Genomic DNA, 26,459 nt, shown 5'->3' on the forward strand with positions numbered 1-26,459 from the left:
AGAAAAATTAATTTCCCCCACACTTGCTTCTCTGAACTCATTGCTCACCTTAGTATGATTTGTATAAGTTCCCAATGGAAATAGTGATGACCAGTGACCATAAATATCTCACATTCAGTGTCCTCTTTTCAGTTTTTTAAGCATTAAATAATCCCTCTCCTTGATTTGGGCTTTCCTGTAATCCCCTTCCTCGTCAGACCTTCACTCTCCAGCCTCCCTTTCTCCCTTTGCACTATTGCTGGGCATCTCCTCTCATTCTGCTTCCTCTCCCTTTCATTTACCTTGACACCCACCTCCCCCTTCACACATTGATGATCATGTGTGCGCACCACACACACACACACACACACACACACACACACACACGCGCGCGCGCGCATCACACACACACACACACACACACACACACACACACACACACACCTCTAGAAACATCCCCATCCATATATCAAATGACTGGACACTTTCACCTGAACAAAAGCAGATTCACCATCTCTCTCCAAAGTCATATTCCTCTTGTGTGTGGTGAAGCTTACGACATTTGAGAGTTGTCAAAGAAAAGGAAACAAAAGTAATTTCGATATCTTTGTTGACTGCCTCTCCACAGCCTCTTCAGGTACCAGTTCTGACCGTATTTCTCAATTATTTATTCTTTACATCTGATCTTTGAGTCACACTGCTGTCGTATCAGGTCAAGTTCTAATTATTTTCATCTAGGCTGCTGCAATAGCTTCCTTCGTCACCCACCGATGTAGTTTCAAATTATCCACGCTCTCTTAAAATTCTTCAACTGCTCACAGTACCCAAATGTCTCCCTTCATATGTCTCTCTTTCCTCAGAGCAAGTTAGAAGAATGTGAGGTTGCAGATTCAGAAACTAAGTTGGTGGCGATGGGGAATGAGTAGAGAACAGGTGACATTCAAGAGAAATGGGTTAAGGGGAATGATCTCCAAGAATTACTCCAGACTAGGTTTGGAGTCAAGAGAAGTGGGTTTGCTGATGCTTACAATTTGAATGCAGTTCACTTTAGGCTGACAGCACAGAAGACCAGCCAGACATTCAGGACAGATGATTGCATAGAAATCCCAGCTATGAAAATAATGATTTCTCTCAATCCCAGTATAAGAAAAATAGGAAGATTTGGGAACGATGTCTATGAGAAACAGGACACAATGGACATGTAATAACAGCATAAAGCAGAAATGCTATATGTAAAATAGTGTCATACAATCGGTACCAGCAAACTCTACATCAGACTGGATAATTTCAATGATCGTTAAGAATTAACTGGTCCTCTTTTCCAGAAAAGGGGACAGTCTTGCATGCATTACCTAATGTTCCTCCCATTGCCTACAAGTGCTGGCACTTTCCAATTTAGGGAGTGTCTCACTTATGGAAACTTTTCAAAAAATAATGACTAGTTCTTCTCCTGAGTTACCCTCTTCCTTTTCATGTGACTCCATGTCCTGCTTTCTTTTTACCTCTGCTCACATTCTTGGGTATTTACTAGACTTTATCTTCCAGATAATTATCTAGACATATCAACTGTAGGAGTAATTATTCATTATGCTAAATGAATTGTTTTATTAAATAATATTTAAAGTTTTTTTGAGGTAAGACCTCATCTCACAGCTCAGGCTGATATATAACTTGATATGTAGTCTAGGCTGACCTTGAGCTCATGGTGAACCTCCTGCCTCAGCCTCCCTGGCTTTGGAATTACAGGTATGAACTATTATGCTGGATTTATTTTGCCAAGTTACTGTTACTTTAAAAAGAAAACTTTCCTTATTCAGAATTTTTGTTATAGCAGTCTATTTGGACATAGTGTTCTCCATTAGACCTTTCCAAGGATATTTTTTAAATTTTTAAATGTATATTCTGCATCTTACATCATCTCTGTGGTCTCTAAAGTTCATTACACTAGTTTTGGTTTGTCTTTTAATACTATTAACATTATTAAATATCTGGTCATTTCTTTAATATTTATGAACATTTATGAATGAAGGACTGGGATGATGGCTGAAGAAAGAACTGATAAGAATTATCCTACAAGGACATGTATTAATTTTTAACCAATAGGCTACTTTCTTGCTTCCTAACTAATATTTAAACTTTATATTAAATTTCTGTTTACATTTTAATAGAAATCACATCATACATCTACTGCAGCTTGCCACTTGACTTAATACATTTGTGAGATGTAGTAACACTGATGAACACAGTACTTAAATAAATTTATTTTCTATTGCTGTGTTGTATAATATAATATGAATAGACTATTATCTTATTGTCCATTTTTCTCTAGGTGAACACTTGAGATTATTATCATTTTTTCATTTATTTCTGCTGTGATAGAAATATGAATATGATTCAATAATGATTTTGTAGCAGCAAAATCAAAATCTACGCCTAGCAAATTTCACAACTCATTTTTCACATTTAGGTCACACTAAAGTTTTTTAGAAAATATTCAGTGGTAAGAGTTTTTCAAGAGAAACTGGAAAATGTGAAATAAAGGTGAGAGAGGGAGGCTGGATTTGGTGGCACGTACCTAAAATCGCAGCTACTCAGGAGGCTGAAGGAGGAGGATCCCAAGTTCAAGGCCTGCCTGAAAGCTGAGGTCAGCCTGGCAACTGAGCATGCCTCTATACCAAAACAAAATGCAAAGGAGTGGTTTGGTAGCGGAGCACTTTCCTAGAGTGCCCAGACTCAGCTTCCGCCCCAATACCGCAAAAAGAGAAGCAGGCTGAGAAGAGATCTTTGAAGAAAATAACAAAATGTGCATATGAAGACTAAAATAACTAATAAATAAATTCTTTCAACAAATAAACTTTGATCCTGTCATTAATGTTAAGAAAAGTGACCTTTTCAGGGACACCTTGCTGTTCCTGCTGCTGTAACCCCTGGGAAAACAGCCAAGGTCCCCCAGTTTGTCCTCTCTGTAAGCAACAGCATGTAATGCAGTCAGCTTTCTCATTGCCTCAAAGATAAGAGAAAGACTACATTGCTGTTGCCTTTGCCTAGTTTCATGTGACATTTTTCAAAAGACCAGAAGAAATCATTGCTGGAAATCACTTTAGCCTAAATATTTAGTCTTCTTTTTCTACAAGATCAATCTGACCAAGAGTGAGTCCAAATAAGTTAGCAGTTGTGAATAGCAAATGAGTTAGCCTACTCAAGGGCTCAGAAGTTCTAAAACAGACAGGTTTGCAATCCCCTTCTACCTTTGCATTTTCGATGCAGGGACAGAGTGCCCACGCTGCACTGGCCTTTACATCTGGATGTGGATTTTTGAGCAGGGACCACAACAAGCGAACTCCATCTAAACGATCAATTATCCTGTGGAGAAGGCAAAGACAGTAATGTGAACTGTAATCAGTAAATGAATGGGAAAATTCAAGTGGCCCCCTTAGTCACACAATTCTAGTTTGTCCCCAGACATTCTGCTGGAGTGTCCTTTGATCAATACTTCCAGAACAGTGGAATGTACATACTATTGAATGGTCAAGGCCAGTGATTTCAGTTTCAATCTTTATGACCTGGAAAGCACGTTGCATAACAATTATGATTCACATAAACTAAAATCAAGCCACACAATGTCTTAATTAGCAGTCCACAGACTGTTACCTCTATGTAAAAAGTACTGGTTCTTTTACATAATAACTTCTAAATACTCTCCAAAGCAAATATTTATGCCTCAGAGTTGTACAGTTACCTTTTTTATTCAGTCTGTGTTTAATTGACTTACCCTACGGTATGACATATTTTAAACTCCTTCAGTCCTAATCTAACGTTAGGAATTAAAATCATCACACCACAGTGCATCTTTTGTTGGGCACGCATAACACATAACTTGTTTTCCATGTGCTCCCTTCCCAGCAAGCCCAGCATAGCAGACCGTGTTGTAATTACTTAAACATACTGTAATCAAAATATCTTCATGACTAGCTGAAAAATGAATTATCATCAGAGCCATCTCTGCACCATCTGTCTTCTGTTTATGTATCAATCAGTCCAGGGAACATAACCTTGCAATAAGGTCCACAGAATTCTGGGGGTGGAGGGGAAGGCCAAACAAACCTTAATGCCCTTCACAAACATGGCTTTGTTCACAAAGATGCATTAAATAGAAAGCAGATGAAGGAAGATAAGGACCATCACAATTCCTTCGACTTTTAATCTCCGGTTCGGTCAAGCACATGTAGTATTTAGCCCTCAGTAGAGTAAATTCTACTAGCTTTTAAAATGCCATTCAAATTCTTCCTTTATAATTGACATTGTAAGAAATCTACATTTCTTGATTACTTGAGATGAGTTTGCCAGGGGAAAAATGTGTATTATCCAATATTCCCAGGTGGGTTCTGGGCAGCTTTGTGAAGGGATGATGCTAAGGGCCTATAGCAGATAGAAACTGACTCTTAAGAAAGTAACTCCTCCCACTGCAGAGATGGCTCAGCACTGAAGAACCCGCTCTGCTCTTCCGGAAGATTCAATGTCAGTTCCCAGCAACCAAGCTGGATGGCTCACAAATGCCTGCCTGTAAATCTAGCTCTAGGAGATCCAATACCCTCTTCAGGAACATACCAACCCATAGACACATAGGCATTCATGTAATTAAAAATAATTAACATTTAAAGTAAATAAAAAAAATACCAACCCATAGACACATAGGCATTCATGTAATTAAAATAATTAACATTTAAAGTAAATAAAATAAGGAGGAAAGCAATCCAGAAAGTCACTCTATGTCAACTTCTAGCCTCCAAATGCACACTGACATGGGCGCACACAGGAACATATACATGTACTGTACAAATGCATGCACACATGTGCACACACAGAAACATGCAAGCGTGTGCACACACACACACACACACACAGACAGAGAGAGAGAGAGAGAGAGAGAGAGAGAGAGAGAGAGAGAGAGAGAGAGAGAATAAGACATCCTTTCCCCTTAGACAAAATTTTACAATTACCTACGAAAATTCACTGTTCGTTTCATTCCAGAGACTCAGAAATTCACCAGCTGCATCATGGCATGGAATACGGGTTGTGATCCATTACTGATGTCTTGAAAGACTCAGAAGAATGGGAGTGACCGCACGGTATGATGAAGATACCACCCAAAACATTTGCACACGTGAGAAGTGGGTCAGGAGAAGAGAACCCCACAAGTCAGCTGTATCCCTCCTCTGTTCTGTCCTCAGCATGGGATTGCTGACTCCCAGTGATTCCTGTCACTCACTTGCTCCCAGGTCACTCCTGGCTGAAAGCTCTGCTGCCTTGACTTGATGTATTCAGCTTCTCTCCATCCCCACTCCCCGCGAAGGCATGTTAGGAGCTTCTGCGCAAGCTCCCTGTGAACAGCAACCCAGGCAGGGATGTGCATTCTGCCCCTCATACCACCTTGTACGAGGCTCCATCCACCCTGCTGAGCAATTCACAATTATCTCCAATGGCTTCCTGTGGCCTGCATAGTATTAAAGCCTTGATTCTGAGTTCAATAATTGTTTTCAAGAAATGATTTATTTCTCCCCATTCTCTTATCCAAACAATTGCTCATAAAACTCGATGACTATTTGCTAAACATGAAGGATTGGACATTGAGAAGTAATAAATGCATTCAACTATCATTACCATGGTTTGTTGTGTGACCCAAAGTCAGCACAAACACCACACAAGCAAATACTGAATGGCTGGGCTGGTGAGAAGATGAGGCCTCTTCCAGTGAGCCTCTGGTCTGAGCATTTCTACTAATTGATCAGATATTCCCTGTTCTATGGATGCTTTCAAAATGACACCTTACTGGATAGACATTGTAGAGTATTGTAACGCACATTCCAAAGTCACCAAACATAAATGTTTGAAAGCCCCATTACAGCTTCCTGGTGCTTATAGATTCTGAATAGTACTTCAGGACTCTTCTTAGGGGAATTTCATGACAATGTCATCACCAAGCCCAAGCACAAAGATGCGCAAGCATGGCATAAATAGAAGTCAAAAGAACATTCCTTTACAGGATAAGAGCTGAAGCAAAAGGGCAGGTTGGAGTTGGGCATCGTGAGACACACCTGTCATCACTAGCACTGGGGAGGCTGAGGCAGGAGGACTGTGAGACCCCATATAATATTAACAATTTTTTTAAAATGGCAGAGGCCCACCTTTCCTGGCCTTAGCTAGAAACAGGCTCTGGACAGCTCAGAAATTTTCAGTGTTCTCCTGTGTCCAAACCCCAGTATAAAAATGAAAGGCTATTTATAATTTTTAAAGCCTTTTATTTTATTTCTAATGTTGGGGGGTAGGCACATTGAGTGCATGTGTCCATGTAGAGCTAGAGCTACAAGGTGGTTGAACCACTGTGAGTGCTGGGAACTGAGTTTAGGTCCTCTCCAAGAGCAGCGTATCCTCTTAACCACCAAACTATCTCTCCAGCTCCTGTAACCTTTATTTATAAATAGAGTATAGGAATTCACCAGATAAGCGGGACTGGCTGCAGGTTAGTTGTCCTTCAGAGAAGAACAGTCTGGTGAAGGACTAGGACCACTGCTGTTACAAGTGCGTGCATATGGACCTAGTGACCAGAGACATCCTGTGTCACGGCCACAGCTTCCACAGAAAAGCTGCTCTCCACTAACAATGCCAGTGGGAGCTGATATCCAAGGCCTATAGGAAAATCTGACTCGGAAGGCTAAAGTAGAAGGATCTGAAGTTCCAGGCTAGTTTGGGTTACATAGGGGACCCTGTCCTCAACACAAACATAGGAAAGTAAAACAATACAAACAAACAAACAAACAAACAAATCTCCTTTTACAGGTCTCTGACTTCTGTTAAGCTTTTGGAAGACTCGCCCTCCTTTGCTGGTGCCCTAGTCATGTGTTCTCTCCTCAAGCACCAGGTGACCTCCCTGACAGAGGCATTCTATATGGCTTGCCATGCACAGGCCTGTGACCACAGCCTGAGGATCCTGGTTAAGCAGATCTGAAACAAGACAGTCTTGGCTTATTTCTTTTTTCAGGAAACCAGAAAAGTCTCTCCCAACACTAGTGCATTCCTTCAAAAACCTCACACTCACAAGGCATGTGGTTCCATTCTAACCAGCAATGTTTTCATTGGAAATTGTCTCTAGACAGAGCACATAGGTAGGCGCAGTTTCCTTGCGAGTCTCCTGCTTCTCATGGAGCGATGATGGCCTCGCAGGCGACATCAATTTCAGTGACTACCCACTTTCCAGGCACTTACCCCCTTTTTGTAGCTCTTAAATTCGACTGCCAACTTGCTTTGAGTTCCCTTCAGTGGTACTAGCTCTCCTCAGTCCTCATCTTTCTATCAAGGGGATTTTATCTTCGTCAATTGACAGCATAAAAACAAAACTGACTTGTGCGTTTTCAAGATCTTCTGCTTTACCATGGAACTCAAACTGCTGGCAGAATAACAGCCCTAGGCAGATAACTAGATGTTCAGTTTCCGGCTTTTTCAAAATTTATAGCAATACTGGGTTTGGTGGTACACACCTGCAGCTCCAGGACTTGAGAGAGGAAGGCAAGAGGCTCAGCTGTTCCAGAGCATCTTCAGTTACATAGAGCATCTGAGGCCAGCCTGAAGTACATGAGACCCTTCTCAATTCACCCCCAGCACACCCCCCCAATGGACAAACAAAATGCCAAAATTAGAAAAAGATGCAGCTGGCCTTCTGTGTTGTCTTAATGTTACCAGGACTGGAAGATGTCTGGCTGGCTTCCGTGCCCACTGAGGCCACAGATATAAACAATGGTTTTGTATCATGCGGCACGGGCAAGGCTATTGGTTCTTTCTGGAGAAACCAATGTATTTTGAAATCATAATGTTGCATGTTTTGTAAAAATATCACGGTGCCTCATCATCCAGCCTCCAAAGCCAAGCTTATCATTTAGTCATGCTGGCGACCCTCCTCAGAGCTCTGTGCAGTAAAGACAGTTCTCTTTCCACCCAGAAAACCCCTGACAGATGCTGTCCCGATAGCCCTTCTGTACTGTGTAACACTGGCCTTTTTGTAATTCTCATCTACCAGAATTCTTTTATTGGAAATTGTGAAATAGAGGCTTTTCCCGGTTTCTCAGCCTGAGTGGCTGACATTCCCTAGTTTCCCCTCATCAACTGCAGCTGCCCAAATTCCCCAGAATCGACGTTCAGTGCCAGTTACGACTGCTGCAAGCTGACATGTTCTCTCCCTTCTCAATTCTTTATTACTGACATTTCATGTTATTAAGCCTATCACTTATTTACTTTGTGATTTTAATCTTTAGCATGTCTTCAGAATAGACTGCCATGCCTCCAAATAACAACATATTTATTTGCCTTTTTTTAAATGCCTTCCTCTACCCATAATCTGCAATTACTTGAATTTTCTTTAAGCAGCTATTTCCCCTCCTGAAAAAAAATTATTGATTTTATCCTAAAATTTAATAGCGAGTTATACAGACAGTTTCAGCTGTATAAGTTATATATATATATACATATATATGTGTATATATATATGTATGTATATATTTATTTATTTATACATTGTGCCACTCCCTGGGCATTTGACTCCTGTCTGTTTCCCTCCCTCACTTTTTGTCTACTTATTCTCTTTGATGTTCAGTGGGGATCCCTTTCATGGTCTGTAAGTTCACAACACCCTTTCTTGCCGTGGCCAGATTGCTTTAACCCCATCACATGAATTCTTTATTTATAACAGTGTTTTATTAACCTGGAATTCTCATTTATTCCTTACACATGGGTATGTGTGTAATGCAGAGTTTAATTACATAAATGCCTGGTCAACAAGGATAAGGGATACATATTCAGGAGGTTATGGAATTCCTACATGTACAATTAAACCCCCCACAGTCCTGGCAGAGGAATGTGTGTGTGTGTGTGTGTGTGTGTGTGTGTGTGTGTGTGTGTGTGTATGTATTTGGCTTACCTATTGATTATTCATACCTCTGTAAATTTTGGAGGGACACAAACATTAGTCTGAGGACATTAGGGATAAAGAACTATGATACACACAAAAGCTGACCTTCAGCAGAAAAAGGGCAAGAAGACGACACCAGGACATTTATGACGTATGGGAAGAAAATTATCAAGTTAGACTTCTATATCCAATAAAAAAAATCCTCCAAAAGTGACAGTAAAAATCCTCACCCTTGCCCAAGTCCCACAGCCACAATGTGAGGCGAAGCAAGCAGTTATCTAGAGTAGAGGACAATGTACCCTCAGCATAGCACAGGGTTAGACTGACAGTGATGCTGTGGGAATCTCTTGGGGGTAGGAGGAAATAGTCATGAAGTTTCAGATTCTAGACAGTGTGATTAAAGCAATCTTTGGAAGTAAGACAGTGGGGAAGTAACTCTTGAGTAGCAGAGGAGATGTTACTGAGAACGTACAGAGATGTGATGATAGCCTGGAAACTGTGTAGAGTTAGGACACAGTGGAGCAGCCTGGCCTGGGACATCAGTGGCTGAGCAGAACAAGGTACCCATGGCTGAACAGGAGGCTAGAAAGACATCTCGCACCTGGACAATTCATCAGGTGCTCATGGTTCGAATGTGAAATGTCTCCCAAAGGCTTGGTCCGCTGAACGGTCAGAGGTGGGGGTTTGGGAAAGTGATCAGTTCATGAGATCTCTGACCTAACTGATGTATTAGTCAGTTGACAGGTTGGTAATTTGGCAGTGTTATTAGGGGGTAGCAGAAAGTAGGAACGGGCCTATTTGGAAAAACTAAACGATAAGGGACGCATCCTTGAAGGGTACACCTTGTCCCTAGGACCCTCTCTTCTCCCTTCCTCTGTCTCCCCCTCCCTTCCTTGATATCTCCTGGCACAGTGAAGTAGCTTTGCTCCACTGTACTCCCTGTGCTGTGCTGATGTATTTCACAATAACTTCAAAATCAGTGGAGACAGCTCCAGAACCCGGAACTAGCCAAAACGAACTTTTCCACTTTCAAATTATTTTTCTCAGGAATGTTGTCACGACAACAAAGACCTGAATAACTTAAGGATGAGTCAGCGCCCCAGCAGGGTGAGTAGAACATCTGCAAAGGGAGAGGACCACAAAGATGGAAGGAAGATCTGGAAGTGTGGAGAAGGAGCAGAGGATAAGAGAGGAGGCTTCTTAGTGGACGTGGAAAAGAATTGCAAACGGAGAAAAAAACTACAAAGAAAAAATCACAATCTATAACTGTGATTTTTTTTTTAAAAAAAAGGTACAAATTCTTTTTCAGGAGTTTGTAAAAAAAAAAAAATTAAAAACCTGTTTTTGTTTTTGAGACAGCGTTTCTCTGTGTTAACTCTGGCTGTCCTGGAACTCACTCTGTAGACCAGGCTGCCTCTGCCTCCCAAATGCTGAGATTAAAGGCATGTGCCACCACCACCCAGCACAAGAAAAATTGTAAACAATATAGAGTGAACCATACATTTATCTGGTTGCCTTGGCATTTATTTTTGTTGTTTTATTTAAGACCCCAGGGTCCTGCATGTGCAAGGCGAGTGCTCTGTCACTCAGCTACATCCCAACCATAACCAGCATTCATAAATGATATGTAAAATGACAGCAGAATATATAGTTTCCACAGTGTCAGTGAATATTTACAAAATTAGGCCTGGAAAATATAGCTAAAAAAGAAAAAAAACTGAAATCAGTATTTTCTGTCCTTATTGTTTTAAGCAGAAATTGATAACAACATGGCATATGGAAAACACTGAAAATTTTAGAAATTAAGCACCAGTTGTTAACTTCTATAGGCAAAAAATAACCAAATGGAGGTATCAAAGAAGTCAAAGAGATATGTGCCGAGCTGTGTGTTCTAGCACTGTGTAGAGTGGTTAAATCCGAAACTAGTGTAGTCTCCATCCACTGATGAATCTATGATTAAGAGCACTTGTTCCTCTTGCAGAGAGAGGACCTGGTTTTGATTCCCAGCACCCACATAGCAGCTCAGTACCATTTGTAACTCCAGTTTCAAGGGATCTAACACTCTCTTCTGAGCCCCACATGCACCAGGCACCCATGTGGTGCACAGATATACATCTAGGCAAAACCTTCATACACAAAAAATAAAACAAACCTAAAAAAACAATTAAAAATAATTATCCTGACTTCATCACTGTACATTGTTAGATCATCATACTATACCCCATAAAGATTTACAATCATTATATGTCCATATAGTTTCTTAAACCTTAAGGATTTTACATAGAGAATAATGATAAATATTTTCAATTAGACAAAAATTAAAACAGAATTTGAACTTTCAAATGAGGCACTTAGAGGAAAATTCAAAACTTGAAACAATTATGGAAGAAAAGAATTGATGTGACAATGTAGCTTTTACCTAAGAGCCAGAAAGGGCAGCAAAAATGAAACACAAACTAAATTCAATAAATAGTAAAAATTAATGAAGAATGGACAAAAACATAAAACAATTGACAAAGTCAAAGATGGATACCATTAAACTACAGGAGCAGGATAAGTGCTGCCAAATTTATTCTGTAAAGGACCAGAGAACAAACATCTTAGGTTGTGTTTGGCACCATGTGATTCTGTCACATGTTTGTCTTTGTTTGGTAAAAGAACATAAAAACATAGCAATCACATAGAATTCACGGTTTATTTTTAAAACTGTGTCCTTTCCAGGATAGATATGCCCACTGGTGCCATAGTGGTATAGCTATTTGGTGTATAACCAACCACTTGGTGATTTATGACCTGTTCCACCAGACAGAACACACATTTGATAGCACAAGCCTAGTTGAAAGCTTATTGATGGGGAGGTCATGGGTTCAAGGGAAAACATACTATTGTTTCTCTCAATGGACATCTTGTTAAACAGTCTTCTAAATATTTATACTCATAGACTCACACAGCCTGGAGCAGGAAAGCCTCCCCCCCACCAGAGGATGACAGATAATGAAGACACTCCTGTCTGTCCAAAGTGCTGAGTGTAAACAGACACACCCACGCACATGTGTACACATATACATTAGACTCAGGGAACACACAGAAGAAGGGATAGGAACAACTTAAAAGCCAGAGGGTGGGGAGAAGTGTCATGAGTCATTCTCATCCAGATATGACACAGCTGTTGCAATCAAGGACATAAAGCAGCTGTACATACCTGCATAAGATTTAGGATCCAACTTTTCATCATGAGTAGAAGAGGTACCCATGAAGCCCCACTGTCCTGGGGAGTTATCACTGATGGTCGATAACTGAATAAAGGGGGGTCATCTGTTTACTGGTTTAGCCACTGGAGTCCAGTGTGTTTATATGGAAAGAGAAAAGATCCCAGAGATGAAAGTGAGGGGAGTGTCATCAAAATAGGTTGTAACTGAAATTCTTAAAACCCAAAGAAAAAGTTCAGTGGATCATGAGCCTTCCACATAAGGTAAGGGGAGGGAAGGTGATGTGAGCAATTTATGCTACTAAATTAAACAAATAGGATTAACATATTTCTTTAGAAACAGAAGTTACCAAAACTGACTCAAGGGAAAGTAGAAAATCTAAATTATACCACATATAGTACATTCATAATTTACAAAAATCAAACACCCAAGCTCATTCAATAAAGAAGACTCAAGTCCAGATGGTTTTACTAGTCAATTATATAAAATATTTACGTAGTAAATAATTGTACACAAATTCTATCAGGGAATAAAAAATCATTTTCTCAATGTTTTCTATAAAGTCTACATAATGCTGAAACAAAAACTTGACAAAAATATTATAAGAAAATAAAACGAAACAAGGCACCTGTGTGTAAATACAAAATACAAAATACCATCAAATCGGATGCAAGATAAAGTGAAAAGGATACTACCCTATGTGGTCAGTGTGCACGCTGAATTTTTGTCAACTTCACACAAGCTAGAGTCATTTGAGATAAGAGGATCTCAACTGAGAAAATGCCTCCATAAGGTGGTAGTCAAGCCTCTAGAGCACCTGTTTTATAGTTATTGATATGGGAGGGCCCATCCCATTGTAGGTGGGGTTATCCCTGGGCTAGTGGGCTAGTGGGCCAGGTACTATAGGAAATCAGGTTGAGTAAGCCATGAGGAATAAGCCAGTAAGCAACAATCCTCCATGGACTCAAATCCTTTTTTGAGTTCCTGCCTTAATTTCCCTGGATAGAATAAACCATTTCCCAAGGTGCATTTCATTGTGGTCTTTTATCATGACACTAGAGAAGTAACTAAGACAGCATGATTGTCTCTAAAGAAAAGATTGGCTCAGCTTTCCAAAATTAATCAATTAATAGCAAAATAAAAATGATCTGATTGTCTCAGTAAAGGCAGAAAAGCTATTTTGCTGAATTGAAAATCTATTTGTGATTTACAAAGAAAAACTGACAATAGGAAGATATGGAAATTTGAGTATTATAAAGGAAAGCTACAAAACACAAATTGTAAAAAAATTTCATGTTTTCTCCAAGTTCAGTAACAGCTGAGAAAGGCCTGCCCTCACTTCCTAGAAAACTGACTATTTGATAAGACAAAAAAAAAATTAATTAATTAAAGGCAAATGTGTTGGTGAGGTTAAGAAAGGCATGCAGACTGGTGAGGGGTAGGAAGGAAACTGTCATTATTTGCAGATAACATGATTTAATATGAAGACAATTGTGGTATCTACCAAAAATGACCAGAAACAATAGTAAGCAATCTTCCTGAAACACATGAAGATATGCTAAGATATTTGAATGCACACACAATAGCTTACAACTACTGGAAAAAAATTAAAATAATTACTACTCATACTAAAATAAACAGATACTTAGAAAAGTATTAAAAACATATTTTCTACATTAATGGCTATAAAATATTGCAATGATAAATTAAACATCTAGATGAATGAAGATACTCTACACCACATTCAGAATCTCAATGTGGTAGTGGAAGTGCCTTTAGTTCTGAACTCTTTAGCCCTGGGCAGCAAAAGATGACGACAGGAACCTAATCATTTGAAACACTCACAATGGGAGACACATGTTGTGCCCCAGCTATGGCTCTGAGGTCATCACTTTCAGGAGTTGACCTGTGGCAAAAGCAGTGGCCTTACCAAGCATAAGAGAAAGCCTGACTGAGGGCCAAGGCTAGGAGACCAAACAGTGCCGGGCAAATGGGACACCTAAATGTGGTCTAGCACAGACTCAGACATGGCTTCTCCCAAAGATCAACAGCCAAACCCACAAGGGAGGCTGCTGCTGCATCCAGTTCATCTTGAGGATTTCAGCTACAAGTCATAACATGTTCTGGTTTCAAAAATTTAAACAAAAAATGCGTTTCCCCAAATTAATTGATATTCCTAACCATAGTTATTCAAATTGTACAACTTTATAAAATTTAGATAAAGTGATTCAAAGTTTTATCTAGAAATCCAAAGCACAGCCCAAATTGTCTCAAAAAAGTTGAAAGACCAATACTATTTATTATAAAGCTGTAGTTGTCAAAACAGTGAGACACACACACACACACACACACACACACACACACACACACACACACACACACCGAAGTCAGTGGGGAAAGGGGAATATTGTTTCTCTATTTGTTTAAGTATCATAAGGTCTAAAACCTGACAGAAACATCCCAAGAAAATAGAACCTAAGTGAGGAAATCATAAAATACCAGCCAACTGAATGCAAGAAAATTAGGGTACAACTTCTTGAGACTTTTATTCCTAACCAGTTACATCACAACCAAGACAACAAAGTCAATTTCAACAAATGATACTGGGACAACTGGATGTTGTATGAAAAAGTAAACTTGGCATTTTCCACTTTAAAAACAACAACAACAACAACAACAACAAACTAGCTCATTTTTAAATTATAAAGCCCAGTAGCCATAAAATTAAAAAAAAGATAAATTCAACTGCATTAAATTACAGATTTCTATTTAAAAGGCAGTCTGAGTGCTGAATGACACATACATGCAGTGATAGATTTGTATCCAGAATACATAAAGGACTTGCTCAAATTAACATAAAAAACCACAAAAAGTATTTAAATGTGGATAACAAGAAAGTTACTCAATTGATCGATATCATTATCAGAAAATATAATGAACTCTACAAATAGCATACCATTTTTATCCTATTAGACAAATTTAAAAGAAACCTGAAAATACTAAGTGCTTGACACTGTGGGAGTGTAAAATTCCACAACCATTTTCTAACAATTAAATGTCTATTCCACAACAGAACGCCACACTGTGAATGTACAAACTCAGCCAGAAGTCAAACAGGGGCTTATTAGGTCCATGTAACAACTAATTTAAAAACATCAGCAGTAAGCCTTTGGGGGTGAAGGCCTTATTCTGGACCTACTTTTGTCTGGGGGCTTGGTGTACGTATATGCACAGCTGTTAAAACTCATCAAAATGAATAATTTAGCATAAAACAACCTATCACTTTGGAATAAGAAAAACCAGACAAAACCAGCACATACCATAAGCTTCCTCTCACATGTGCTTGGAACAGAAACAATGTCAGTCTATAGAGCTGTTTTCATGAAGACAGCAAGACACAAACAGCCAAAAGGGCAAGAAAGGAGGGGACGGCAGATGGGGGTCTGGCTAGTTCCTGGGGCAGGCTGTGATAGTCAGTGGAGGATAACAACAGTGTTCTAACTGTTTGCTTCGCTTCCCAATAATTTACTAATGTGTTCACCTGCCTGGTGCACTTCTCTTTGTATGTATCATACTTCACAGCTTATGAACTTACTGCTGGGCTGGAGAGATAGTTCGGCAGTTAAGAGCACTGGCTGTTCTTCCAGAGATCCTAAGTTCAATTCCCAGCAATCACACAGAGGCTCACAACCATCTATAATAGGATCTGATGCCATCTCTGGCATGCAGGTATACATGCAGAACAGTCATACATTATACACACACACACACACACACACACACACACACACACACACATATACTGCTTTCATTTCACGTGTTCTTTCACCTAAGGAAGAGGAGAGAGTCATCCACTTATGCAGCCACTGACCTACACACATTAACACAACTGATTGCATGTTATGTGGAAAAGTAACACGCTCTCAGTTCTCAAGCCAAAAATGCCTAGCACTTGTTTGAGAAGGAAATTTGAGGGGCATTAGAAATGATTCAGCAGTTGAGAATGATTGCTTCTCTTCTAGAGGACCAGAGTTCAATTCCCAACACCCACATCTGGTGGCTCACAACTGTCTGTGACTCCAGGTCCATGGGAATCTGAACTCCACTTCTGGCTTCTATAGACATGTGCGTGCATGCTCACACACACACAAACACACACAGAGACACAGACACAAACATACACACACACACACACACACACACACACACACACACAAATTAAAAACAAATAAAATAACTTTTTTTTAAAGAAAATGAAATTTGGGATGGAGAAGTTGCTCAGTGGTTAAGAGACTGGCTGTTCTTCCAAAGGACCTGGGTTCAATTCCCAGCACCCACATAGCAGGTTACAACTGTCTATAACCACAGTTCTAGGGGATTTGATATCCTCTTTATGCATCAGGCTCACAAGTGGTGCACAGACATGAATTCAGGCAATATACCATACACTAAAATAAAAGAAAAAATGCAAGAGTCAATGATTTACTTAATGACTTATATTTTTGTATTTAACTTTAATCTACATGCCTTTAAAAGTATGGAAATGAAAAGGGAAGAAAATGCAAAATAAAGAAAAATGTTGAGATTACTCTGCCTTGTCTTCATGCCTTCAACTTTTGTCTTCTATATGATCTACTCTATTTCTCATGCTTTCCACTGAATCTGTATTTGACTTAATTGTAGGGGATCATGGAGGTTTCCTAGTGAGAGCTGAGCTTGCTTTACCCAGCAGGGCTGCATAAAATGATGGCTTGATCATGTGGGTGGTGTTTAGAAGGGTCTGATCTTGGCTGTGCAGTATGCTTTGACCTAGCAAGGAGCAGATCTTTTGTCCCACCCCCTTTGCATTGGTATCAAAAGCCCTTTTGAAGAGACCAATGGGGCCATTGGGTATTGACTCAGGTCCTCCCAAAGCTATCCAATGTTTCTGTCTTTCCTTTCACCAGCTAGTTCTCTCGTTCTACCTAATATTTCTTATTCCTCTCTCCTCAAGAGTACCCTGGAAAAGAAGGGGGAAAGCCACCCACACTTGATGAAACTTTCATTTCTATCATCATTTCATTTTGTTTTTCCTCTGTGTATCTATCTCTTTATCAAATGCCGTCGGAATGTCCTGATTCAATTTCCTTCTTTTTTTCAGTGTTTGGCATTTTCTTGGGATTAATTCAGGAGACAGGCATGTGTTCAATGAATTCTTTGAACATAATATATAATCACCTTGATTTCTTATCCTTTGTTTTGTACATTACCTTTATTTGTGATTACTCTGTGATTGAAGGATAATTGATGTAGTTTGTCATGTTACTTATTCTTTAAAACTAAGAAATGTCCATCTGTGGTTACATTAAAAAAAAGATTAAAAGTAAGGAAGCCATAGACTTCATGTTTTGTAAACCCTAAAAGCTCACAGACCTTGGTTTTACAGCAACAAGCATATCTGAGAAGCCACAGAGGGATTAAGTCTCTTCTGTGTACACATGAGCATAGCTGGACTTTTTTCCTTTAAAAAGAACAAATAAACCAAATGCAAAAAAATCTTTTAAAGCAGTATAAATGCAGCATAATTATATTTGAACCACAAAACATAGGAAATTTAGAGTTCTCCATCCCATGGTGGTTTTAATTCTATCCTTGTGTGTGCTGTATAAAGAGGCTTTCACTGCCTGGGCACATGATGCTGGGCCCTGTGACAGTCGGCTCAACAAATGTGTATTTTACTATGTGTGGGAGGAAAACATGGGATATACTGTGGGAAATTTGTGTGCCAGTAAGGTAAATGCTGGGCAAATTTTCTTAGAATCCTGTGTATGACAGACTTCACCCTGATCCCTGCTAAAGAACATGACTGTTAACTCTTTTACAGCGCATACTTAGGCTCGAGAACTGACCTTTAAATGTGAGTTTATTTTGATACAACAGGAAATTCAGAACATCAGGATTTCAGCACATTGTGGATCATGGATGCCAGGCATTTTGTATGAAACATTAGGGACTGAAAAGATGATGAAGATGTAAGTTTATAATCTCCTTTTCTTCTAGAAAGGAAAAAAAAAAAAGAAAAGCAAAACCCTTTCTCTATTGAAGTTTCTTGGCTGGGGCTGGGGGGGTGGGGTTCCTGACAATTTGTGTATTTGAAAGTTGGTTCTGTATTAAAAGAAAAAAAAAGAGATCCTCTATTTTGCCTTTTCTATAGGAGCTGAATTTCAGGCCAACCAACACTCACACCAGAGACAGGATTTCTCTGTGTAGTTTTGGTGCCTGTCCTGGATCTCCCTCGGTACACCAAGCTGGCCTCAAACTCACAGAGATCCACCTGGCTCTGCCTCCCAAGTGCTGGGATTAAAGGTGTGCACCACCACTGCCTGGCTAGAATAATTTAGACAAATTATTAAAAATTGTATTTAATCATACATAACAAAGGTGTCTCGGTATTTTTCTTGAGAACATCATCCATCAACGCTCTATTTCACTCCTCCCTCTTCCTTCTTCCAAACTACTCCTAAGTTTCTCCTCTCAAATTCTTTATTTATTATTGTTACATATATATGCATTAATGTATATATGACATAGTGAGTCCATTTATCATTGTTCATATGCACATGTGTCAAAGGTTGACTGCTTGGGATTGGATATTCTGTGTGGGAGCTTATTTCCTAGAAGAAACTAATTCTCCTTCTGTCAGTAGCCATGACCTCCTGTAACTTTTCATCTAAGGGTGTGACCATGTCCAGGTCAGCATGTGACCTGGTGTTATCATAAGGCTAGTCTTGTTCAGGCAACTATATTGCTGAGATGTTGTGAGCTCATTTTCCATGCCATGCCTAGGGGATACTATCCAGCAACAGGTGTCCCGGGCTTCTGGAAATAAGGGGCAGGCAGCATAATTAAATTTAGGGAAAGAAAGTGGGAGCCAAAGACATTACAGCTAATCAGGCTACCATCTAAGCATGTATTAAAATCCAGTGCTAACCCATAGTAACTTCTGTACCCTAAGCCACCAGTAGCCATCTTTCATGACTCTACTGGAAGGCACTAAATAATTAAAAAATGAGCAGAATTTCAGCAAGAACTCAATGATCAGTATGTATTGTGTGCATAGATTTATTACCGTATAGTATATGCACACACAAGTAATCATTGGCCTAAGATTGTGGGGCCCAGGTTGGAATAATAATGTCTGAATAGTAAGCTTTTAAGTGTCATATGATTAAATCATGGGAGAAAGAAAAGAAAAGTAGAGTAAGCCTAGTGATTACTATTTAGATGAGAGCTGTGAATAAAAAGAGCCAGTAGGGCCAGAGGAGATGGCTCAGTTGCTAAAATGTTTACCACACAAGCATGAGGACCTGAATTCAGATCCCCCAGATTCCATAAAAGTCAGACATAGGTGGTGCATGTCTGTAACCCCACACATGGGGAGTGAAGACAGGTAGATTCCATGACCAGCCAGTCTAGAAAAACAGTGAGCTCAAAGGCTAGTGAGAAAGAAAAAAATGACAGAGAGCAAAAATGCCATTTACACAGAATAAGAGCATCATAAAAATTTGTAGGTATAATATTAACCATTAGGACAAAAACATAAACCATCCTAAATAACAACAAAAAGGCAAAGACTGTAAACCTGATAAAGAACCATAGCAAATTCTACAGAATACAATTTACAAGTATGACATTTATTCAGCCCAGACATTTTAGTCACATCGATAAACATTTGTGAATGGCTTAATTCACTTACTAAACTAAATGTTTATTTAGTTCAACTCACCAAACAAGATCTCTATATATACTCTATACAAAAGACCAATAAAATGTATTAAGAAAAAGGCAAGTCTAAGATGTAACAGGCAAACAAGCAATTAGGAGAGCAGGGATAACATCTTGATATCATGAAAAGCAGAAAACAACCCCAAATGCATTGAACATGAGCGAGAACAGCAACTGGAATATTAAAAGTCACAACTTGTAACAATTAGAAAAATTTACGAACCAAGTAATAGAGCTCTGCCTTTAAGAAGCCAAAACTACAAGTTATGTAAGAAAACAGACAGGAACACACAGCTAACAGAGCTTGCTAAGCCATCTTCAGTTTCAGGTGTAGAGATCAAATGCATACAAAATAATGAGAAGACCTAAGCCACAGCAGCTCTGAAACATAGACCTTAAAACGCTAATATTTAGACACTTACATCCTTGTACACATGTCACAAAAGTTCATCTTTTATTAGTTCATTAAGAAGCCATCAAAGGCTAGGGAAATGGTTCCATCAGTGTGGTGGTTTGAACAAGAATGGCCCCTATAGGCTCATATGTTTGAATATTTGGTTCCCAGTTGGTGGAACTGTTTGAGAAGGATGAGGAGGTGTGGCCTTGTTGAAGGAGGTGTCACTGAGTGGCAGATTTTGAGGTTTCAAAAGACTGGAGCTGTTCCTAGTTAGCTTTCTTGACCTCCTTGCCTGTGGATCAGGATGTAAGCTCTCAGCTACTGCTCCAACACCATGCCTGCCTGCCTGCCTGCCTGCCTGCCTGCCTGCTGCTGTGCTCTCTACTGTAATGATCATGGTGGAACCATGAGTCCTAAGAAATGTTTTCTTTTATAAGTAGCCTTGGTCATGATATCTAAGTAACTAAGACTGTCATAAAAGTGTTTCCCTTGCAAGAAGGAGGACCTGAGTTTGATCCCCAGAGCCCATGTCAAGAAAACAAAAGTTAGGTGTGGCGGTGTGTGCTTATAGTTACAATGCTGTGGGGACAAACAATTATATCCATGAGGCTTTCTGTCCAGCTAGGCTACTCTACATGTCAATTTCCAGGCCAATGAGAGATCCTCTCTGAAAAAATGACTGACAGCTGAGGATGTGTCAAATGTGCTAAAGCTGTCTTTTGGCTTCCATGTGCATACTATTGTATGCTCACACTGATATTTGTACACACATCATATGCACAAAAAGAAAGATAAAAGTAAATAAGAATAGAAAATTCAGCTGGGCGGTGGTGCCACATGCCTTTAATCCCAGCACTCGGGAGGCAGAGCCAGGTGGATCTCTGTGAGTTTGAGGCCAGCCTGGGCTACCAAGTGAGTTCCAGGAAAGGCACAAAACTACACAGAGAAACCCTGTCTCGAAAAACAACAACAACAACAACAACAACAACAAAAAAAAAACGGAAAATTCAGCATAAACAAATCTATTTATTCAAAGACTTAATACCTACTGTATTATTTTACATATCTCAAGGAGACTTCTAATCAATATGAAGCAACTTACATGTTTATCATCACAACAGCTTCCTGATGTACTGAAAATAAGTCAATGGAGTTTTCCATAATCAGAATTTCATGAAGTCACATGAATCAGTAAGGGGATGGTTATTATGAAGATCTCTTATCTCACTGAGAGCTGTTCATGGACTCTGTTCCAGTCAGTGAAACTGTGCTGAGCATGTACATGTTTGGACAGTTATGTGACCCAAGTTTAAGCCACAGCCATGAATCACTAACACATACAGCTGCTGTTCATCAGAACGAGTTCCTAACCCATAAATTATGGGCAATCAACACAGAATAGACATGTTTACCATTTCCTCACATTCAACTTATAGCTCAAAGCAGCAATAAACCAAAAAAAAAAAATTCTAGCAATAATATCCATGTGTGAAATATGATGCCAAGAGTAATATTGTTTGGATTTTTACCAAACTTAAAATACTGTCTTCTAAAATTGCCTTAGTGTATTTATAAAAACACTTGTGGGAAAACCAGAGCATATGCAGAAAGTCGCACAAGAAAAGCAGTTCAGACACACTTCTGATCAACTCCTTCCCTTTACATGCTCTTCCTTTGTTTCCATCTTCCCAATACCTCTTCCAGTTTCCGTCACCACTCTTGGTTTATCCTTCTCACCTTTTGTCCACTATATTTTCCCTTCAAAGCCAGGTTTGCTTTGCTTCTCACTGTTCTTGCTCCCTATAGTCTTTTGTGTGACACCCATGATTCAGTTACTAAGTCATGGCTCTCCTACATACCCAGCTCACATCTTGTAATCCTTAGCTTTAGACGTGAACATCAGGTGACTAGCTGCCCTGGCCACTTGGAGCCCCAGGAACTTGGATGTCTACAGAATTGCCACTGAACTCACCATCATGTGTTAGGTTGTATGTGCCTGCCGAGTGGCTACCCTAAGCCTGGGGATGGATTAGGCTTCTATGTATAGTCAACATAGTTTCCCCCTGTGAAGTTCAGGTTCCCTAGCTGTATTTCCTGCACCCAGGAGTGGAACCATCTGATTATTATCTTTAACTTCCACTCTTCACTACAAGTCATATCCAGTTGTCTCCTCATATTTCACAGCTCTTGAACCTATGGCTTCTCTGTTCCTCATTACTTCGCATTTCACAGACTTAGAATAAGTTGTCCTTATTTCTGACTGGCAGTAATCCTCTAAGATGTTTGGTCTCTATTCAGCTTAGAAACATTCAATGAGTCTCAGCTGACTTTAAAAAAAAAATCCAAACTTAACACGGCACTAAAAGACCAGAATTACAACTGCTCATTTACATGTCAATGTCATTGAATAAAAATAATAGGAGTGATGACAGAGCAGCGGAGGTAGGATCCAGAAAGGAAGGCGGTGAGTAGTTCCCTTCAGAAGGTGCAATTTATCAGAAGAAAGCCTCAGGGTCCCGGTGGGTCTCAAGAGGAGAGGAACAGCATTAGCCAGAAACAGTACAACACAGGGGGCTTAGAACCTGATGGGGACCTAAGGAAAGGAGAGGTTCATCTGTAAAGCCCAGAGGGAAGCTCATCATTGACTACTGGGGCTGGCCAGTGAGCCCCTGGGAGCTCCTGTCTCTGCCCTCTCAGCACTGGGGATCCAGGGGCACAGTGCCTCGCTCAGCTTTGTGTTACATGGTTCCCAGGATCAGAACTCAGATGCTCCTGCTTGCACACCAGGGATATACCCATAGAGCCATCTTCCCAGCCCAAGACCATGTTCCAGCATGTTCCAACTTGAACACAGTCCTGTGTTATACCTCCTTGCATTTGGCTCCCACGCTTGTTCCTCCTTCTATTTTGTAGATACCACATTCATGACTAGTCTCAGTTACATTTATTGCATTTTCTTCGTAAGCAAGAGTTTAGGTTCAATAATTTTCTCTATTTTGTGTGTGTCATAAGTATGCTCACCTACAGGTGTTCATGTGTGTGTGGAGGTCAGAGGTCAACTTCAAATGTTATTCTCCAGGACTCCATCTACTTTGTTTATTGAGATGGGGCCTCTTCGTTGCTAGGTACTTGCTGGATGGACAGGATCTGCCTGTCTTTCCCCGTGGCTGAGGTTTCAAGTATGTTCCACCACACCTGGCTTTTTATGTGGATTCTGGGCCTGCAGCTCAGATTCTCAGGCTTTCTGGGCAAGCACTTTATCAACTGAGCTGTCTCCCATGCCACTTCTGGTTATTTTTGTTCTTTTTTATGTGTACACATGGGGCATGTTCACATGTGCTCATAAATGTGGAGGTGAAAAGACCGTTTTAGGTATTGTTCCTCCAATACTGACAACCTTTTATTGAGACAGGCTTTTGTTTTGGATCTCACCAAGTAGTCTAGGCTAGCCTGCCAGAGAGCCCAGGGTTCACCTGTCTCCACATCCCCAGCTCTGGGATTACAAGCCCATGCCCCTGTACTAAGCCTCTTTGAATTGTATGTTCTGGAATGAACTTGGATCCTCATAGCACGCACACCCATGTATCACAGTGGTGTGCACATGTAGAGGCCAGAGGTGGACGCTGGTTATCTTCCTTTACCATTCTCCACCTTATTTTTTGATACAAAGTCCTTTCCTGAAATGAGCTCACTGATTGGCTAGGCTGACTGGCCAATGAGACTCCAGCACCCTCTTGTCTCTACCTCCCAGGGCTGAGATTACAGGAACACACCACCAATCCTAGCCTTTTAGCATGTGCTGGGGATGTAAACACAGATGTTCACGCTTCTATGGCAACGCTTCACCCACTAAGCCATCTATCTCCCCAGCTCCGTCCTCTTTTTATTCTGTAACCACCTGCTTCTTAAAATGGTTTATGGTGCCTTATTAAATTCTTCTTACAAAACTTCTTGAATTCTGTGGTTGTAGAAAAGTTATTTATCTGAATTTATCTACTAGCCATTGTGACAGTCCCTTCACATAACTCCACAGACTATCCCTTCCTGCTTGCCTAGGGAACACAACTCTACCCAGTTCTGAAGATTCAAACAGTTGATCTGATCTCCAAGCCTCTAAAGTTTAGCAGTGGTTCTCAATGTTCCCACTGCTGTGCACCTTTAATATAGCTTCTCATGTGGCGGTGACCCCCAGTCATAAAGTTATTATTTCATAACTGCAATTTCACTACTGTTATGAATCATAATGTAAATATCTAATATGCAGGATACCTGATGTGACCCTGTGAAAGGTTCACTTGATGCCTAAAGAGGTTGAGACCCACAGGCTGAGAAGCCCTGGTTAGAGCTTCCTTCTGCTGCAATGTGACAATCACTGTCTCCACATTCTTTCCATCCAGCATTCCCAAAGGCTCGTTGGAATCACTGTCTCTACATCCTTCCATCCAAAGGCTCCTTGGAATCACTAAACACTGCTGAGAACAACAGCAGATGATTCGCCACATGACTCTCATGACTCCATCTCTCCTGATGTTTTATAATACCAAACTGGGTACCTGGCAGGGAATTCCACACTTCTTCCGATGCTATTCACTCCCCTAATCTGCATTCTATAAAAAACTAATGCTGTCTGTGCCCTGGACAAGCACGGGCTTTACTTGGAGAGGAGCCTGAAGAGACATGGCAGCTGTAGTATGTTACCTTCAAGTCAATAATTCACAACCTTTGCTAGATATGTCTCAAGGTTTCAGATTTGTAGCTTTGGTGATTTCTTTGTTTGGGAAAATCTGTTTTATTTTTAGGTTTTACTCTTTTGTAGTTTTTAGTGTAGCCCGTACTATAAGTCAACCCTTTCTTTAAGATCCACAGAAAGTTTTGTACATTGACTCACAGTCACATTTATTGACATTTCAGCATCTTCAGGTTTCACTTTACTTACTTTTCTTCAGAACTCAATCAAGAAGGTCATGGGAGCCTTTTTTTATTTCCATTTTGATGCTTCCAAACTTAGAGGCTTCAAAAATCAGAATAAGAAAAGAATGAAGCTAATTTCCCTGACCTTTTCCTCAATGGATTTGACTGAAAAGTCAATACCTACAGTTACTTAATATAGCAAGAGAATTTTAACGGTGCACAGTGGAAGTACTGAACCAGAAATGGCTTATTAGAACCATCAAGGATAAGGCCCATTGGAACAAGCTCTAATCTGTGTAAATAAAATCCTGCATAGTCACCAAGAAATAATTATCACCAAAGGACTTCTGAATCAATCTACTGATGATGTAAGGCAGGAAGCAACCATACCATGAGTAACACTGACCACCAAGGAGCCATTTGGCAGAGGCTAGAGAGGGAACGAATAATATGTCTGAAATACAGGGCATGCCCTGACTCAGCTCAGTACTGCCATAATATGTGGTTAAAACTAATGGAAAACTGCAGCAACTCAATCCAGCCAAAGCTACTGTGCTGGTTTGGGTGAAAATAGCCTATATAGGCTCATATATTTGAATGCTTGGTGCCTATTTGGTGGAACTGTTTGGAAAGGATTAGGAGGTGTGGTCTTGTTGGAAGAAGAGGAGAGGGGAGGAGAGGGGAAGGGAGGAGAGGGGGGGAGGGGAGCGGAGGGGAGGGGAGCGGAGGGGAGGAGAGGACAGGAAGGGAGGGGAGAGGACAGGAAGGGAGGGGAGAGGAGAGGAGGAGAGGGGAGGAGAGAGGAGAGGAGGAGAGGAGAGGAGGAGAGGGGAGGAGAGGGGAGGAGAGGGGAGGGGAGGGGAGGAGAGGGGAGGGGAGGGGAGGGGAGGAGAGGGAGGGGAGGGGAGGGGAGGGGAGGAGAGGAGAGGGGAGGGGAGGGGAGGAGAGGGAGGGGAGGGGAGGGGAGGAGAGGGGAGGGGAGGAGAGGGGAGGGGAGGAGTCACTAGGGTGTGGGCTTTGAGGTTTCAAAAATCCATGCCATTCCCAAATAACTCTCAGTCTCTGCCTCATGCTGACAGATAGGGGTATAAACTCTGAGCTATTGCCTTAGTACCATGCCTGCCTGCCTGTTGCCATGCTCCCTGTCATGATAGTCACGAACTCACCCTCTAAAACTATAAGACTCAGTATATTTCCTCTATACATTGCCTTGGTCATGGTGTCTAACTATGGCAACAGA

At 40.5% G+C, this 26,459-nt stretch overlaps 1 protein-coding gene across 2 annotated transcripts in view; it reads right to left on the reverse strand.

Moving 5' to 3' along the window:
- The window catches only part of Odad2 (outer dynein arm docking complex subunit 2), a 156,602-nt gene that overhangs the window by 65,238 nt on the left and 64,905 nt on the right, over positions 1-26,459 (reverse strand). For both annotated transcript variants that reach the window (XM_036188139.1, XM_036188140.1), the window contains one exon: positions 3,228-3,342. In XM_036188139.1, the coding sequence (XP_036044032.1) occupies positions 3,228-3,342 (115 nt within the window). The remainder of the gene's footprint in view (positions 1-3,227; positions 3,343-26,459) is intronic.

Source organism: Onychomys torridus, chromosome 5 (assembly GCF_903995425.1).
Source record: "Onychomys torridus chromosome 5, mOncTor1.1, whole genome shotgun sequence".
Lineage (NCBI taxonomy): Eukaryota > Metazoa > Chordata > Mammalia > Rodentia > Cricetidae > Onychomys > Onychomys torridus.